At 40.8% G+C, this 18610-nt stretch overlaps 1 protein-coding gene across 2 annotated transcripts; it reads left to right on the forward strand.

The window, feature by feature from the left end:
- Nucleotides 1–119: 119 nt before the first annotated feature.
- SPATA5L1 (spermatogenesis associated 5 like 1) lies at nucleotides 120–17666 on the forward strand. 2 transcript variants are annotated; one of them, XM_038419594.2, is made up of 8 exons: nucleotides 134–1846; nucleotides 5034–5219; nucleotides 8778–8936; nucleotides 10354–10563; nucleotides 11014–11241; nucleotides 12453–12587; nucleotides 15077–15202; nucleotides 16552–17666. In XM_038419594.2, the coding sequence occupies exons 1-8, from the start codon at nucleotides 770–772 to the stop codon at nucleotides 16702–16704; spliced, it is 2274 nt and encodes a 757-aa protein (XP_038275522.1). In that variant the 5' UTR covers nucleotides 134–769; the 3' UTR covers nucleotides 16705–17666. The 2 variants fall into 2 exon arrangements, 1 of the variants encoding a protein (XP_038275522.1); XR_006274951.1 differs by lacking the exon at nucleotides 16552–17666 and having other exon boundaries at nucleotides 120–1846; nucleotides 12457–12587.
- The last annotated feature ends 944 nt before the right edge of the window (nucleotides 17667–18610 follow it).

An 18610-nucleotide genomic window follows, 5' to 3' on the forward strand; every position in this document is an offset into this window, starting at 1 on the left:
GGTACAGGCATGCCAGGGCTCGTGTTTGGGGCCAACAGCAGAGCGAAGCAGAGAAGGAAGTCCCGTTAGCTGCCGGGAGGGCGCGTTAAACGGCAGCACACACAGGCCCGTTTCCCCACTCCCGCGCGCAGCGGCGGCTCTCTCGCAGGGCTGACCCTGAGGCGGTGCGGCGCATGCGCATGCGCGGGGCGGTGACGCACGAGCCGACGATAGGGCGCATGCTCAATAGCTCGGAGGCGGTGGAAGCGGATTTGTTCCTGGCGCTGGTGGCCGGATGCTGTCGGTAGCGAGCGCCGAGCGCGTCTCTTCACTGCGAGAGACCTGCTCAGGCGCTCGACTCCGGCTGCCTCGCAGCTCCGCTCCCGCGACGCGCCCTGGTCTGTGGCGGGCTCGAGAACCCGCCCAGCTCTTCCGTTCCCGCCTGTAACGATATAACGGGGGGGGAGGGGCGCTCCGCCATCCCCGGGGTTGTAAGGCGTGGGGAGGGGGCCGGGAGGGTCTGGGGGCAACGAGCTGCGTGTGCCTGCTGGGGGCTCCCCTGTATGTTGGGCGGGGGACACCAGTGCAGCCTCCGTGTGGGTGGGGAGTGCCCCATGGCCAGCTCCCCGCGCGGGCGGGTGGTTTGAGGGGTCGCGTTAGAGAGTGAGAGCCCTTGGCCAAAGGGTGCCATGCACACGTAAGATCCTCGCCCTTACGTCGGCGGCCGGCTGTGCTGGCGAGGGGGCTCGCTTTGCACGTGTTTTGCCGTCACCCCTGTGTAATATCGGCTATGGCGGCTGCTCTCCTGAAGCTGCTCCCCCTAGACCCAGGGGACGAAGGCACACAAAGATGCAGGATGGGACCTGCCACGTTATCCTCTCTGGGAGCCAGGCTCGGGTCCCCACTTAGGATCACGGTTCCTGGGGGCTGCTGTTTGTGCACCGCCTGGCCCAGAAATGATTTGGCTGATGGTTACCTGCAGCTTGATCTGAAATGCAAAACTTCAGGTTTAGCCGCAAGCAAGTTGAAAGGTCTCACGCTGAGTGTCAGTCACTTGAGGCTTTTGGCCTGCCCCCGGTTGAGAAAAGTAACAGTGAAAGTGGTCCTTAAGAACCTTACTGTGAAAAAATCCACCCCAGAAGGAACACTACAGGAGATAGTCAAAGAACTGCTGAGAAATGTGTATGTTTCTCTTCACCATGTTGTTACTGCTTCCCCAATTCCTGGAAATCCAGTGATGTGTGTTGAAATACTGGCTGTAGATCCTTTGACAGAACAGGCTGGCCTGATAGCTCCCAAAACTAACATAAACATTAAGGAAGTAGTCACTTTAGAATGGTACAGACACTTGTCAAAGGACACTGCAAAAATTTCAGTTGCAGGAATGGATGATTTGGGCAGCTCTTTGAAAGAGATGATTGTTTTGCCTTTACATTTTCCCAAAACCTTCAAGAAGTTGGGTCTTTCTGTCCGTAGTGGAGTACTGTTGGTGGGTCCTCCAGGTGTGGGGAAGACTCTTCTCATAAAGGCAGTTGCAAGGGAAGTGGGGGCATATTTGCTTTGTGTCAATGGTCCAGCTATATATGGCTCAAGGCCTGGAGAAAGTGAAGAGAACTTGCGAAGAGTTTTTGAACAAGGCAGGGAATTGTCCAGTGAGGGACCAACCGTTCTCTTTATTGATGAAATTGACTCTTTGTGCCCTAAACGGGGAAGTTCAAACAGCAGCTCTGAAAATCGTATTGTTGCTCAATTGTTAACTCTTATGGACGGCATAGGCAGTGAAAATGAGATGGTCATCATGGCAGCAACAAATAGGCCCGATGCTTTAGATCCTGCACTGAGGAGGCATGGTAGATTTGACCGAGAGGTGAGCATAGCCTGTTCCTCATGTTTTGTTCTGACGCTTTAATACCATTTATCTTCTATTGAAAAATTGCTGCAGAAGGGCCTAGTGGTAGTGTTCTGCAGTGTCATGTCGGCAGATTGGGTTTGATGCCTTATTTCTCACTGTAGATCAGTGACCTACAAAGGAGAAGAAAAAGTTCCCTTTTTGTTGCTTTATAATGATTCTTCGAGTGTTTTTCCCCTTCTTGGTTTTTACATCATTGATTAAAGGTTTATATTACTAAACATGAACTGAAACTGATGTAAGGCATTTAACTGTACCACAAAGCATTTTGATTAAAAAAAACTAGAATGGTACAAAATTCACATGGCACACATTAAATGGATTAAACTGGCTAGCTGACAATTACATTATGAGACCTGTAAATGGGGAATCATGGTCGATCAGGTTTATTTCTAGTGGGGTCTCACAGGGGTTGGTTCATATTGTCACTGACAAAATTTGTAGCTGACATAAAAGTTGGGAGAATTATAAATAATGAAGAGGACACATAATTGCTCTGGATTGCATGGTAAGATGGACACAAGCAAGCAGTACGAGGTTTTTCTGATACAGCCAAATGTAAAATTATATATTTAAGAATAAAGAACCAGGGCCATGTTTACAGGATGGAGGACCCTATCTTGGGAAGAAGTAGCTGAAAAAGACTGGGGGTCATGGTAGATAATAAGCTGAACACAAACTCCCAGTGTGACAGTGGCCAAAAGGGTTAATGCAATCCTTACATGTATAAACAGGAATATTGAGTATGAATAGGGAAGTTATTTCTGTATTTGGCAGTGGTGCAACTCCTCGTGGAATACTGAAATTTTGGTGTCCACAATTTCAGAAAGATGTTAATAAATTGGAAGGGGTTCAGAAAAGAGCTACTAGAATGATTAAAGGATTGGAAAATATGCTTTATAGTGATAAAGTCCAGGAGCTCAATCTTCTTATCTTAACAAAGAGAGGTTAAGGGGTGATTACCATCTACAAGTTTCTACATGGTCCAAAAGAAGCAGCGGCTCTTCCATCTAGGAGACAAGGGTATAAAATGATCCAGTGTCTGGAAATTGACTTTCAGACTGGAAGTAAGGCATACAGTTTTAACAGTGAGGGTAATTCATCATTGACACAACTTATCACAATTTTTGTGGATTCTCCCATCACTGGAGATTTTTGAATCAAGATATGGACATTTTTCTGAATGAACTGCTTCAGTTCAAACATGAATTCAGGGAAGTCCTATAAGAAGCCTGTGTTATACAGAAGGTTAGACTGGATGATCTCAGTGGCTTTATAATCTGAATCTATACCCTGCTTTTCCAGGAAGTCTCAATGGACACCTGCTGAATTAGTAGTCCTATGATATCAGATGCCATGCAAATGAAACCTGATTAACTGAGGCTAGGTCTACACTCAGATTATAACAAAATTGGTTATAGTTGTGAATTATTTTAACGACATTTCTGTACTTGCAAAAACCCTAGTGTACGTGCAGTTATGCAGCATAAAAGTACTTTTTCCTGTTCATCATTTCGCTTGTTGAACTGGTATAAGTTCTACTGCAAAAGTACTTTTTTGCCAGTATAAATTGTATCTACACTAGGAGTTGTATCAGCAAAACTTCTAGTGTAGACCTGGCCGGGAGTAATGAGCTGAGCTGGCTGGTGGTAGCAAGAGCGGACAGAATTAGCAATAATGTATTAAGATAGACAAGACTAACTTCTGTCAGTGTGGCACCTTTCATAAGCACTAAATCTACTTCTAAAATGTAAAACTAGTACATTCTAGGGACTCTTTGGACTGTGCATAAAGTGATGATGTTCAGGTACAACCATGCTAATTCACACACAAACTTGACACTTTTTGCCCCTCGCATGAAAGATTGAATAGCAGAGTGCTGTAGTGAGAGCTCATTTTAGTTAATGTACTAACTTGATTATTTTTACAAAATATATCACCTTTGCTTGTGTTTTAGGATCTATCTCGGACATCAAATACTAACTTACAATTGTCAAAATAAATTGACAAAAAAATACAGTCAGCAAAGTGATGCATCCTTGTTTCCTTTATTGTCTGTCTATGTACTCACTAAAACCTTGAACCTGCAACAAACTCAATGCAAGGGTCTATTCCAGGATCATGGCCTAAAATCAGTAATTCACAAAGATTATACCAGTCAGTTCAAATTTGATAAATTCTTCTGTACTGCATTCACACTTTTATCTAAATTTTCAGGATTGGACAGCATTATTAACAAGTGAAATACACAATTTTGATTGTTAATATTTTAGCAGGTTTTCAATAATTTATGCACATTCTCTACTCAGTTTTATTTTATACTTATGGGCTAGTTGGTCCTTTTTTGTGCTACTCAATTACATTTTTATGCATTCATATTTTTTATTTATTCCATGTGTTACTTAATTTTATAGTGATTAGCTTTATTTAACAGGGCACAGAGTAATCATTCTCCATGGGTTTTTTAAATCTGATTTGTGTCCTGTACAGTTTTTAAATAAAAAAGTGTTATCACTAGGCCAGTGGTTCCCAAACTTGTTCCGCCGCTTGTGCAAGGAGAGTCCATGGCAGGCTGCGCCGGTTTGTTTATCTGCTGCGTCCGCCAGGGACCTGGCTGCCGCTTCCAGCAGCTCCCATTGGCCTGGAGCAGCAAACCGTGGCCACTTGGAGCTGCGATCGGCCGAACCTGTGGGCGCAGCAGGTAAACAAACCGGCCCCGGCCTGCCAGGGGCTTTCCCTGCACAAGCAGTGGAACAAGTTTGGGAACCACTGCACTAGGCTTTTGTGTTCTTATGTTGTAAGGAAATAATTATTTCACTGTTAAATCTCCTTTTGATTCATCTTTCAAATATGACTTTAGACACTAAGTGGCGTTCTTTTATAAAACATCTATTTGTTGAAATGCTACTAACCTGGAAAATTAAATAAGTGTAAATGAAAAGTACTCGTATAGTGCTTTATATTTTCAGAGCATTCTGAAATTTTTTTCAGAGCCATTAATTAGTCCCTTGTGAAACAATGTAAAAAGAGGAAAATTTGCATGAGGGAGTCTAAGATGCAAACAACCCAAGTGACTTATCTAAGGCTAAAGAGTGAGAGAGATATATAGCAAAACACTGATAAATTTCCATTGTATTTATTTTAGGTTATCATTGGGACACCAACACTTAAACAGAGGAGGTCTATTCTACAGTTGATTACTTCTAATATGCCTATTTCGACTGATGTTGATTTGATTAACCTAGCAGAAATGACAACTGGATATGTTGGAGCTGATCTTACAGCACTCTGCAGAGAAGCTGCTATGCAGGCTGTTCTCCACAGCTGTTTGGTAAGGAGTCGGATTAAACCAGAAAGATGTCATTATTCACATTTATCACTTTTTCCACACTAATATCACTCTACTTTAATATATAAAATGAATAATTCAGGGATGAGAATATTCAAAATAAGCTAGAAAACATATAGATGTAATTATAGGCTTTGTTTCTGTCTTTCAATCCAGTCACCAAGTGACTGCCATTTCCTTGAGTGAAAAGGTGATGTGGAATATCTCTATTCTCTCCATGAGCTTTTTTAGTGTTGTACAAGGGAAAGAATGTAAGTTTTGGGGGGTTTTTTTTGTTTTTTTGTTTTTTTTTAATTGAAGAGCGAATTGTATACATTTTTCCACCTATGGTCTCTTCTATAAGCTACAGGCAAGGTATATAAAATTCTGTTTCTTAATAAGGTGAGTCATTTAGTAGTTTGTGTTGTGGTTTGCACAAATAGAGACTTATTTTGTGTGTCTAACATGCATGAACATATTGGCCAGAAGAGAATAGTAACAATTCCCTATTGTGCAGCAGTAATGTTTCTGGGATGTTGTAGATCTAGGTCTCAGGGAAGCATTATTTGTTAATCTTTCTTCCCCCTCGGTCAGGACTTCAGGAGAAGGGGAGCAAAGGCTTCAATTGCTCCCTTGTTCATCAAGGTGGAGTGGAGGGGCAGAAAAGAAGTCAAGGAGTGCTTCTGTGAGATCGAGATCCAGAATATCTCTGGAATCATAGAATCTATGGGAGATGCTGGAGCACTTTACCCTCCTCCTCAGATGGTGATAACAGGGGAACATTTTATTTATAGAACCTCCATCACCGTGTATCCTGTACAAAAATTGAAAATGATAATTAAAATAAAGTTGAGCTCAGTAGCCCTGACAGAAGCAGCCTTTCTGTCAAAAGATGGACAAAGAAAAAATAAACCAAATTGCTGGCCTCTGTGCTGTGTACACTGCCGAGTCCTCTGCAAAGTGCAGCTTATTAAGTTTAAGTTTTGTTATGAAATCTGTAGACTTCAGCAAACATAATATAGGGGGTAGCTTGCCAGGCTGCAGGAGATTCTCCACTGGAGGGAAGGAAGAAGGTCCAATAGCTCACAGACAGTGGGATTTTTAGCCCTGTGCTGAAGTTCTCCACTATGATGTGGAGAATACAGTGTCCCTCAGATTCATGCTCTGCCTGTAGAGCTGTATCAATCCAGCATTTTTCAAATGCAGCCACATATGGCCACCGGGCTTTTCTTGCGGCCACAGCCTCGGGGACAGGGTAAAGTAGTGGCCCCTCCCCTGAGGCTGCCAGCAGGGGTTGGGTCCTGCCCCCTTCTGGAGAGAGAAATGCTGGAGGAGCAGGCTGCTAGTGAGTTCCCCACCTTCCCTGGTGTCCCATCCATTCCCCACTGCTGCTCCATACATTCTCCCCATTCTTCGGCCCCCACTGCCACCGTACCTACCTCCCTGTTCAGGGCTCAATTTGTCCCTGGGCTTGCCAGCGCTGAGTAAGTCTTCTGCTGTGAAAAGTGCTATTTGTATGTTTGTTAATATCACTTTTCACAGCAGCAGACTCACTAGCCGGAAAGTTTTTAAAAAAGCAACCCAAAGTATACAATAAACAAGAAGAAAAAAGACAAGAACATGCAAAGCACCTTATTTGTGTTTCTGTTCTATTTAGTTCCAATAAAGAATAGAGACAAGTGTACATTATTTTTGTTACTGAGTCTGCAAAAAATCCCAACACAAATAAATCGGAATGATTTGGACATGTATATGTGCATATTTATTTCTGTCTTTCCTAAACTTAATTAGGAATTTTAGTTAAAATTTTAACAGTGACCACCAGCAAGAATTGGTGGCTGCACTCTGAGGCCACTAAAAAATTTGGCCTGAGAACCCCTGGCTATACTAACAAACTCGGTAACCCTAAGTCACCACTGATAGTAGCAATAGTGGAAGCTACTAGTAGTGTAGACAGGACTCACGTGGGGCATTTTTAGGTGACATGGTAGGAAACACCTGAGTCCTGTCTACCTTAAAGCTTCTACCTCAGACGACATTTGAGGAACTGCATTGGTGGTGAATTATGGCTACAGAGTTTGCTAATGTAGACAAGAAGAATATGCAGAGCATTGAACAATATCAGGTATCAGCCTGGCCTTTGATGAATTTTAGCATGAACTGAGGATGAAAAATAGATCCATAATCCAAGATTTTTGCAAGCCTGTATTCTATAGAATGTTTGAGGTGAGGGGATATGTTGTGATGATTGGGTCTACAAATTTACCCTAGTTGTGAGCTTAACTTTAAAAAGGACATGAAAATTCATAAGAGATCACAGTAACCTATAACAACAAATTTTGATGGGAAAAGTTATGAATAGGAAACAGACGAAATTAGTCCAAACAAAAAGGCCTACTGATATAACTCAAGGACTGTATTAAGATCATGCCTAGTAAACAAGAAAAGTATGAAACCAAAAATCAACAGACCAAAATTGGTGTGTCAGAAAGTAGGCCTAATTGGTGGACAAAATAATGAATGGATGGGCTATTTAGCACACAGTTTCCTTTGTGGGTCTTTAAAGAAAGAGACTTTGTGAAGAAAATTAGTTACTAGAACAAGCTTCACCATAATGGCTATCATCCCTATTGTTTCCTGGGACCCTGATCTGGGCCAGAGAGAGGGACCCATATGACATCACCACCTCTACCAACTCCAGCTGAATCCCAGACGCCATGTGGGATCCAACTTCAAGAACAGCAGCTCCAGCGCATCTCAACTAACTTCTGTTTTCCCCAAAAGGACAGTTATTGCCATCTTTGATATCATCTAAAAGACTGTCAAAAAAGGGGATTCTCCATCTGAAGACTTTCTCCAGCTAAAAGTAAAGGGAGCAAGAGATGCTTTTAAAATGAAAGCCTTATATACTATTTTACATTTCAAATGCTTTAACTGTTTTTCCTTTCTTTTGTTAAAGGTTAAAAGGATTTTTAATGGGGTATGTGCCAGGGTACTAAACAGGCTGAGGTCTATGTATACCAAACCCCAGATCTTATTTAACACTGTTTAATGTTGGACAGTGACTGGGTTATGTTAATGCCTTTGGCCCATATAGTCGATCTAAATGCATTCTGCTGTATTTACTGGAACAGATACGTGAGTAAATGGGGACCATTCTCTCATATTTGAGAGAGAACTAGGAACCCTGTATGTAGTGACCCTAAACCCTGGATTTATCAACAGCTTCCCTCACTAGAGTCCCATATGGTGGAAGTAGAGTAGATTCCGGAGAAAATCAAAGATACTCTCTCAAACATCAGTTTCTTACAGAAGTGTCCAGCCCTGTGCCATAGCAAAAAATGTATCCAGCCACAATGAATGCACACTATTTTGTTGGTACGTGTTTGTACTTGTGTCTGTCGTACATAAACTCTTTAGGATAAGGGTTCTCTTCTTTGTCAGTTACATTTGACATATTGTAAAATGCTGTGGACATCTAACGGAGCTATATAAATTATTAATAATGCAAAGGAGAAACAGTGCTTTCCTTTTTTATTTGTTCTTTGTGCATTTCTTCAGGATTCAGTTCACATGTTGATTAACATGGCAGACTTCCATGAAGCTTTTAAAAAAATTCAGCCATCTTCCTTTCGAAGCAGTGTTGGACTAACTGACTTTAAACCTGTTACGTGGGAACAAATTGGTGGTCTTGAAGATGTAAAATTAAAGTTAAAACAGGTAGAGTGCAGAAAACATTTAAACAAAACTAATTTCTCCCATCTACCTCAAACTGTTCTATATGGTGCAATATTGAAAAGTGTTCTTATGGGAATTGCATCGGTCTTTAATTCATATTTAAAATGTTATTCCTAATTATTTTAAAATATTAAAACATGTTTTTGTATTTTCTTAAATCAAACTAAAATTGCCTATACACAGGCTCTAGCACTTTGTGCGTAATTAAATTTACAATCTCAAAATATCACCCAGGAGCATACCATAGAAAATTAACACATCAGCCAGTAGAGGGCAGTTACTGCTTCAGCATATGCCCATCTCATTCCAACTACCCTCAACCTTTAGGGCAGTGGTGGGCAAACTACAGCCTGTGAGATCCTCCTGGCCCAGGAGGCTAGCCCCCAGCCCCTCCCCTGCTGTTCCCCCTCCCCGCAGCCTCAGCTCACTGCGCTGCCGGTGCAATGCTCTGGGAGGCAGCGCAACTGCAGAGCCGCAGCCTGACCAAGTGCTCTGTGCTGTGCATTGGCATGGCTGGCTCCAGCCAGGTGGTGCGGCTACCTGTCTTGGTGCTCTGGGTGGCATGGCTGTAGCACCACCAGCCACCGGTGCTCCAGGGGGGGGGGTTGGATAGAGGGCAGAGGAGTTTTGGGTGGTAATCGGGATGGGAGTGTGGATGGGGTCGGGGCAGTCAGAGGGCAGGGAACAGGTGGGTTGAATGGGAGCGAGGTCCTGGGGGGCAGTCAGGAAGGAGGGGGGGTTGTATGTGGCGGCAGGAGTTCCGGGGGCGGTCGGGGACAGGGAGAAGGAGAGGTTTGGATGGGGCAGGAGCCCCAGGGGGGCAGTCAGGAATGAGAGGAGGGGTTGGATGGGGCAGCGGGGAGTAGTCAGGGGCAGGAGGCCCAGGGGCGGTCAGGAGACAGGAAGAGTGGGGTGTGGATGGGGAAGGAGTCCTGGGGGGGCTGTCGGGGATGGGGGGGTGGGGGTTGGATGGGGAGGAGTCCCAGCAGGGCTGTCGGGGCGAGAAGCAGGGGAGGTCGAATAGCGGGCAGGGGCCGGGCCGCGCCTGGCTGTTTGGAGAGACACAGCCACCCCTAATTGGCCCTTTCATACAATTCTGGAAACCCGATGTGGCCCTCAGGCCAAAAAGTTTGCCCGCCCCTGCTTTAGAATCTATAAATTTTGGCTATTTCAGACTAAAGGGGAAGTGAGTTCTAGTCAACCAATATGCCCTCTCAGAGAATGCCCTCCCCACTGCCTTATCTCTTTTATAACAAAGAGGGTCAAATTGGAGTGTGTCCATTGACCTCCACTGTGGTAATGCAACAAGGTAAAGAGCTGTAGTGTGACCAATAGTTTTATTGGCTAATGTGTTAGTAGATACATCACTGCAAATGTCTCATCCTTTCTGTATTTACAGAGTATTGAGTGGCCTATGAAGTTTCCTCAGGCTTTTGTGAGAATGGGACTGTCTCAGCCAAAGGGTATTCTCCTATATGGGCCACCAGGATGTGCCAAAACCACTCTGGTGAAGGCTGTGGCCACAAGCTGCCACTGTTCTTTTCTTTCTGTTAGTGGTGCTGATCTTTTTTCACCTTACGTTGGAGAGTCAGAGAAGATTTTGTCTCAGGTTTGGTTTTTAATCACATATGATGTATAATTTGCTTATTTTTGTATAAAGTATTCATCACTCCTATGTTTTTGCTTTTTAAGACTTTGAGGGCTGATTGTCATCTGGTGTAAACGGATACAGCTCAGTTGACTTCAGAAGAGCTATTGCCATTTATGTCTGCTGAGCATATGTCCCTAAGTTATTTTTCAAACTCATTTCTTTAATCTACCTATTGTATATGGCTTTTTGTTCTTTGGTTGACCTTAGTATTAGGTTAGGCACCTGGAGTCTGCTATACAGTAAATGTAAACCAGATTGTCTCCACTGAGTGTTGTAAATAAATATTTATTTAAAGTGAATTAGTTGAGTAAAAGCATAGAAAATATATAACAAGTGTTTTCAGATGACATGGTGGAGCTTATACATGCATTACAACATTTTAAATTTATATTATGAATCCAATAAAAGGTTTTTCGCCAAGCAAGAGCACATACTCCAGCAATAATATTCCTGGATGAGATTGATTCTATCCTAGGATCTCGATCAGCCTGCAAAACTGGACATGGTGCCCCAGAGAAGGTTCTTTCTGTCCTTCTTAATGAATTAGATGGTGTTGGCGTTAAAGTCACAGAGAGAAGAGGAAATAAATTACAGCTTGAAGGTGATCGTCAAGAACAAAACGAAAAGGAGAGACAGGTATGTACTCGCATATGTAGGAAGAAGGATAGATTTTATTGCTAAAGTGCTCCAGAAGTTTAAACCATTGGCTTTCACATTTCACAGGCTTTCTGCTGCCTTTGTCAGCTTCTTGATAGTACCCAGTATTTTCTTTTACATACAACATTGGGCATAGCTAACATGCTCCTGCTATGCTGTTAAAATGGATTTCAAGGTGGTGAGATTACATCCCTCACCCCCATTCTGGCATACTGAAGAACCCTCCATCACCACCATAATTTTATCCTTACATGTGCTTCATTCTTTTTTGTTTTCTTTATTTTCATCTGTAATTTTTTTTCTCTCCCTCAATTTTTGTGGTACACTACCTTTGAGTACTTTTAAAACTTCTCCTTTGCTCCCTCTGCATGTTAGAATATCATGATTCTGAATTCTTAGAGCAGCAGACTTAGTACATCATTAATTCCTTGTTATTTAATTATCCTCTTTTGTTTAATTTGCCGATAGCATATTTTCTGCCTTTTTCAGTAGGAGTCCTGTCTTTGAAATTTTCACTAGAGCATTTTAGCAGCATTGTCTTCTTTTACTAATCTTGCAATTGCTCTGTCCCCATGTAGTTTGCTTTTAACTGCCCAAGCTGATCTTTATTTTTTGCATGTGATCTTAATTTTATTTAAATATTTATTTAAAACTATTCCTGATTACATTTAAGGAATTATGTAAATAACTAATCGTCACCTACTCCCCATTACTGGGTATATTTCATCAGTTGAAATTTCTGTGACTTCCCAGTTTGTGGTGTCGGATTTATTGCTGCTATAATGAACACACAATACATGTTTTAATAAACATTTTAGTACTTGTTGCCATTTTAAACAGTTATATAAACCCTTGAAAATATATGATACTGCAGTCTTACGTCATCTCTGCACTCAATCGGATACACCCAATCTTGCTAGACTCTGACCACAAGAAAGTTCCATATGCATTACCAGAATGGATATTGATTCTTCTTCATTGTATTACATATTGGTATATTGGACTACACGAAGTAGAAAGGTTTGTAATGAAAAGGAATATGACTACATATGGATATATTCATTTATTCCTTGTATTGCCTCTTTTTTTCTCCTCTTAGTTGACACTTACAAATTATACTTGTCCTGTAGCCCAAAGCATATAAAACACTGTATACCCATCTAATTTGCTGCATATATAATCTCATTCAGGTAGAGTTTCAGGAAGTTTTGAACAAAGATGTCATGATAGTTGCTGCAACAAATAGACCAGACAAGTTGGATGATGCCTTGTTGCGCCCTGGAAGGTTAGACAAGATCATCTATATTCCACCTCCAGATCAGAAGGTAATGCATTATAAATCTGTACTCAAAATTTAAGTAGAGGTGTGAAGTTGTAGGTATACCGTTTAACAACAACAAAAAGAGTTATAGTACTATAATGTATGTCAGAGTGGGTAACTGTTTGCACTGAAGATTAACTGCTAAATGTCTAGCTTTTAAAATAAATATGAAAGCAGCCTGGATTATAAAATAGCATTTAAAAGTATATAAACATGTACACCCTTCAGACACTCTGACCAAGGCACAGGCATTTCTGGCACTTCCTGACTTGTGAATGCTTGATGATGATGATATATTTGCAAAATCAAGCATTCTGAAGTTAGGAAGTTCCAGAACTGACTGTGCATAGGTCAGTTTATATTACAGTAATTCCTCACTTAAAGTCGTCCCGGTTAACATTGTTTCGTTGTTACCTTGCTGATCAATTAGAGAATATGCTCGTTTAAAGTTGCACAGTGCTCCCTTATTATGTTGTTTGGCAGCTGCCTACTTTGTCCACTGCTTACAGAAAGAGCAGCCCGTTGGAGCTGGTGGGGGCTTGGAACCAGGGTGGTCCACCAGCCCCCCTATCAGCTCCCCTAAGTTCCCTGTGTGCAATTACCGGGCAGTTCAGGTCTCCCTCCCTCCACTGCCATGTGCTGCTCCTGCCCTCTGCCTTGGAGCTGCTATTGCAAGCCGATTCCTTGCTGTGCAGGGGGGTAGAGAAAAGGGCTGATAATGTCAGGGTGTTCCCCTCCCCCTGCTCCTGCCCCCCCTGCTCCTGTACCCACATCTCCATGAGCAGGGGAACACACACCACAGGGCTCAGGATAGAAGGAGCTTGCTGGCAGCAGCTGCTGTTGCAACTTCCTGATCTACTTAAAAAGGCAGTGAACTTAGAGAGGGGTCAGTGTACTTAAAGGGGTAATGTGCGTATATCTCTCTCTCACACACACACATAGTGTATGTCTCTGTCTCTCTCTGCCATGCTGTCTCCCCTCCCTCCATTCGTGCTGCCTTGTAGAGTGTGAGGCTACATTAACAACAATGTGTTAACCCTTGAGGGCTCAGCCGAGTGCTAGTTCGTCATTTTGCAGTAAGGCATTCCCTGGGAAATATCCCACCCTCTTCCACCCTCTGACTTCACCACCTCAACCAAGCTTCACAATACTGTGTACAATATTAAATTGTTTGTTTAACACTTTACTCTGTGTGTGTGTGTGTGTGTGTGTGTGTGTGTGTGTGTGTGTGTGTGTGTGTAAAATATAGTTTTGTCTGGCAAAAAAATATTCCCTGGAACCTAACCCCCCACTTTTTACATTAATTCTTATGGGGAAGTTGGGTTCACTTAACTTCGTTTCGCTTAAAATAGCATTTTTCAGGAACATAACTACGGCGTTAAGCGAAGAGTTACTGTACTTGCCTTGTTCTTGGAAACTGAACTGTTTCTCTGAAAATTTCCAGAAAAAGCCTGAAGCAGAGGGTAAATGTGGAGTATTTCAGTCCAAAAGGTTAAAATGTGGGTAAAGGTATAAGCAATTGAAGAAAGTGACTGACTTAAAATGGAAAGTATTAGACAACCTTAACCATAAGCATTGCGGAGAGATCTGCTTACAGTATTGCCAACTCCTTACTTTAAAAAAAAAAAAAACCCACCAACAACCAACATAGCATGGATAGGTTTCAGAGTAGCCGCTGTGTTAGTCTGTATCCATAAAAAGAAAAGGAGTACTTGTGGCACCTTAGAGACTAACAAATTTTATTAGAGCATAAGCTTTTGTGAACTACAGCTCACTTCATCGGATGCATCCGATGAAGTGAGCTGTAGTTCACAAAAGCTTACGCTTTAATAAATTTATTAGTCTCTAAGGTGCCACAAGTACTCTTTTTTTTTTTTTTTTATAGCATAGATAGTTGAGCATTCTGTATTCTTTTGTGGTTTTCTTTGTCTTGCATTCTAGTTCTTCAGATAGCCTATACCAACTTAGGGGTGGGAGCACGAAGGTACAAAAGAAAATCAAAAAAAGGGGGGGGAGGAGGGGGCAGCAAGATCCAGTAATTCATGATTTTAAGAAATCGTGAGATGATGTAAAAATTGTTGGGATTGGTGAGGATATTGCTGGAAAACTGTATCTTAGTGTCCTACAGACCAGTAAGATACCTGGCAGCCCAACTAGATTTTTATTCAAACTACTAGCATTCAGAATTCAAGTCAAGATGCCCTATTGATTATTCATTATTGAGCTTTGCCAGTAAATATTTTCAACTGCTGTCTTACTGTCCACCTTCAATGCATCGTATGATTACTCTGTGGTAAACTGAGTTTTTGTTTCTTGGCAGTTATTTATCACAAGCAGAATATTGTGTGTTCTTACTGTACTGTAGTATATTTGAGTTTAGAACTTGCAGAGTAAAGTACTAGTAAACATGAGTAAAGGTGGCAGAAAATAGGCCTAAACAAATAGTACATAAGTGACTGTCTTTTGTTCTTTTGTAATGTGCTTGTATCATAGGGAAGGCTTTCTATTTTGAAAATTTGCACAGAAAAAATCCCAATAGATTCTGATGTGTCGTTAGAATACCTAGCAGTTCAAACCAAACTCTTTTCTGGAGCTGATATTGAAAATCTCTGCAAGGAGGTAAGGAGATTTTTGTTTAATCAGTGAAGTAAGCTGTAAGTGAATACTTTAGATGGAGAGAGGCCAAATTATAGAATATTCTAAGACGTACTTTTCCTCAATTTTTAATGAAAAGGTAAGACAAATGAGAGAAATTTTATACCAGCTGAGTGAAAAACATGTTGTACCAGTAAAATACACCCAGTAAATAAGGGACCTGCTAGTACTGACGTTGAACTAGGTGCAAAATTAAAATAAATTGCTCCTGTGGAGGCATCCAGAAAAAGCAGACAGTTTGTGGCACCTGGAAACTCTCCCTGCAGCAGATGGTATGGAGAAGGCAGATGATGCAACTTTACTAACTTAGATTTTTGGGAAGGAAGGTAAATCTAGTCCTGCAGAAAGGTAGTTCTAATCCATCTCCTCCTGTCAAGAGGTCCTATCCTTGGACAAACACACAGTGTTCAAAAACACCTTCAGATAATGCAAGTAAGGAGCCTGAATTATTTCTGTTTAGTAGAAACAACCTAGGCACATATCCAATGTTTAGGGAGATGAGCATATTGTGAGGAGTGCCTTCTCTTCCTGTGTCCCAGACTGCCCATCCAAAAATCATAGAGCACCCTGGGAGCATGCTAGCAAAGTGGCTCTACCCCTCTTACCTGCATTTATCAGAATCGGCTGGTTTCTGTTTACTCTCTCATTGAAGCAGAGGGAGCATTTAAAAGAGTGAATGATAAGCAACATGGGTTAATTTACAAAAAAAAAAAAAAAAAAAAAAAATTATGCCAAACAAACCTGATGGATTTCTTTGACAAAATTTACAGGTTAGTTGGAGTAAGGGACTACTCTAGTACTTGCTCCAGAACTTATCCTCTTGCTTTCCTTTTCAAAGCCTTACTTAAAATCCAGATAAATTGTTTCCTTTTACTACACAACATACAATTTATTGCTGAAATTAACATTGATAAATTGGGAAGAAAAAGACTAGGCAAGGGAGATGTGTCCACAAATATTTGAGGAAGGGGGAGGTTAGGCAGAACATCTGAAGAATTAAGTGACCAAGGATATGTCTTCTAGCCCAATCAACTAGATGCAGTGAGTGAAACAGTATTAACTGAATTTGGAAAAGAAGAATAGAGAAGGCAAACTAACATTTCTATTATCTGATAAATTAACTTCATCTAATGTATACCTATTGATTTTTTTTATCTTGAATCATACAGTACTGTGTCAAAACACTGGACATAATGTTCATTTTTATTTTTAAGTTTTGAAAAGATTGATTTGTAACGTCGGAGTTCCTGATAAAGCTGAAAACATTTCAAATTCTCTAAATCGTGTTTTTTGGTTTTGTATTTTTTTTTAAGGCTGCTTTGCAGGCATTACAAGAGAATGGACTTGAAGCAACTTGGGTGAAACATGAGCATTTTGTAAAATCACTGAAGACTATAAAACCATCAGTAACCCTCACAGATTTGGATTTTTATGAAAAATTATTTAATAAGAAAGTATCCTCTTAAATCAGAAAAATCTGAAGAATGACATGCAAAAATTGGTGTTTTTTATATAATCTTTTATAAATGCATAATTTTTTATAACAATTCTTCTAAAATTGTTATAAAAAAACAAAGGGCAGAGAAGTTTTATAGTACCCATTTTTCCTTCCTTACAGTATATAAAGAAGGATTGAAAGGCTTTATATATATTCATTCTGCTGGTTTTTGACATTGAAGTATTAAGCATGGTCTTCCATGAGACCTTCTACCTCTGAGTCCCAGTCAGTCAGCGTTTCTGTGAGCCAGAATGCGACTCTTAAGACCAGTACCAGTAAGAGGTCTGACACAGTCTGAGAGGCCATCCACAACAGCCAGAAATCTTTGAGGATTTGCACTGTATATTGAAAGCTGCCTTTAACTGAAGGCACAAGAGTATTAAATCTTTAATGAAGATTCATTTTCTCCAATCCATTGGATGATTGAATTAAGTAGGTGTTAACAAAATTAAATTTTTAAACAGTCTGAATAAAAGTCACTTCTCATCTCAGTAAGATTTTTACTACTTTTATACTGTAATATTGTCATGATCCTACTAGCTCCCAGTGGTCCACAGAATAGTCTAAACTAGACAAGAACTAAATAGTGCAAAGAAGAAAGCTTTTAGAAAAAATGACCTTTCGTGCCGTGCCACATTTATACTTTATGAAGAAATAAAAAGGGGCATAAATTACTTTTTTTTCATGCTGTTCACCTTTTACACAAGGCTATATTTGCATTAATCATTTGAAGCATAGATTTTTCCCTAGGGACTGCAACTTTCATTATCTTGTGTGTGTACTGCTTTTTAATATTGCATTATAATTTTCTGGTTTTGTATGTAATAAAGCAAATTTTCACTTGTTCTAGATTACAAAAATCTTTCACGTTAAAGGAAAAATAAAAGTTAAAATCTTGTTTGCTTTAAATATAATAGTCTTTTAAAAGTACTGAATTTTTCAGACGGCATTCTTCTGATTAAGGCCTGTTATTGATGTAAACTAAACTTGAGTGGCAGAGACTTACTTAATTTTTGAGTCTCTTGCACTGTAGCTATTACATACTTTTCCACATAGCTGGTTGATTTGGACTATGCTTTATTCTGAATTGTAAGCCAAACCTTTCACAAACCAAAAAAGTCTTTATCCAGTAATAAGTTCTATCCTGCATCACAAAGTCTTTCTTAGGCTTATCTGAAAATTTATCAAAATTGAATTTCCAAGGGTAGATGAGCCCTTAGAATAAAACTATAAGATAGATAGATAGATAGATAGATAGATAGATAGATATTAGGCTTCCACAGACTTGCTTTGGTTTCAAGCAGTATATGTTCAATTCCTATAAGGACTCCTTTCCTTTTGTCCTCAGCTCCCAAAATCAGATTGACAGTGCAGTGGATATGTACTACAGTTATGAATACTATAGAAACTGCTACATCTTAATCTATGAATATTGATATACAATAATGGTATGAACAATGTATATCTGACTAGGTCAGTGAGGGGATGATTTTTTTGTTCTGGGTTATAAGACTGCCCTGCCTGAATGCATTGTGCTAATTTGCACTGGTCTTAGTAGAATGTTTTATATGCCTATAATGCTTGAATTCAATGGGAACTGTACAGGACAGCAATACAATGCCTTCCCAGATAAGAATACCTACTGTGACGGGGCAAGGCCAGATGGCTATAGAAAAGTAGTGGGGGATAGATATATTAGCTCCAGGCTAAACAAATCCCTGGTACCAGGTTAAGTGAAATGGACGCTGCTCCAGGTCAATTAAGACACCTGGGGCCAATTAAGAATTTTCCAGAAGGCAGGGATAATGCTATGTTGATTGGGACACCTGAAGCCAATCAGGGGCTGGCTGAAACTAGTTAAAAGCCTCCCAGTC

This window comes from Dermochelys coriacea, chromosome 10, assembly GCF_009764565.3.
Source record: "Dermochelys coriacea isolate rDerCor1 chromosome 10, rDerCor1.pri.v4, whole genome shotgun sequence".
Classification (NCBI taxonomy): domain Eukaryota; kingdom Metazoa; phylum Chordata; order Testudines; family Dermochelyidae; genus Dermochelys; species Dermochelys coriacea.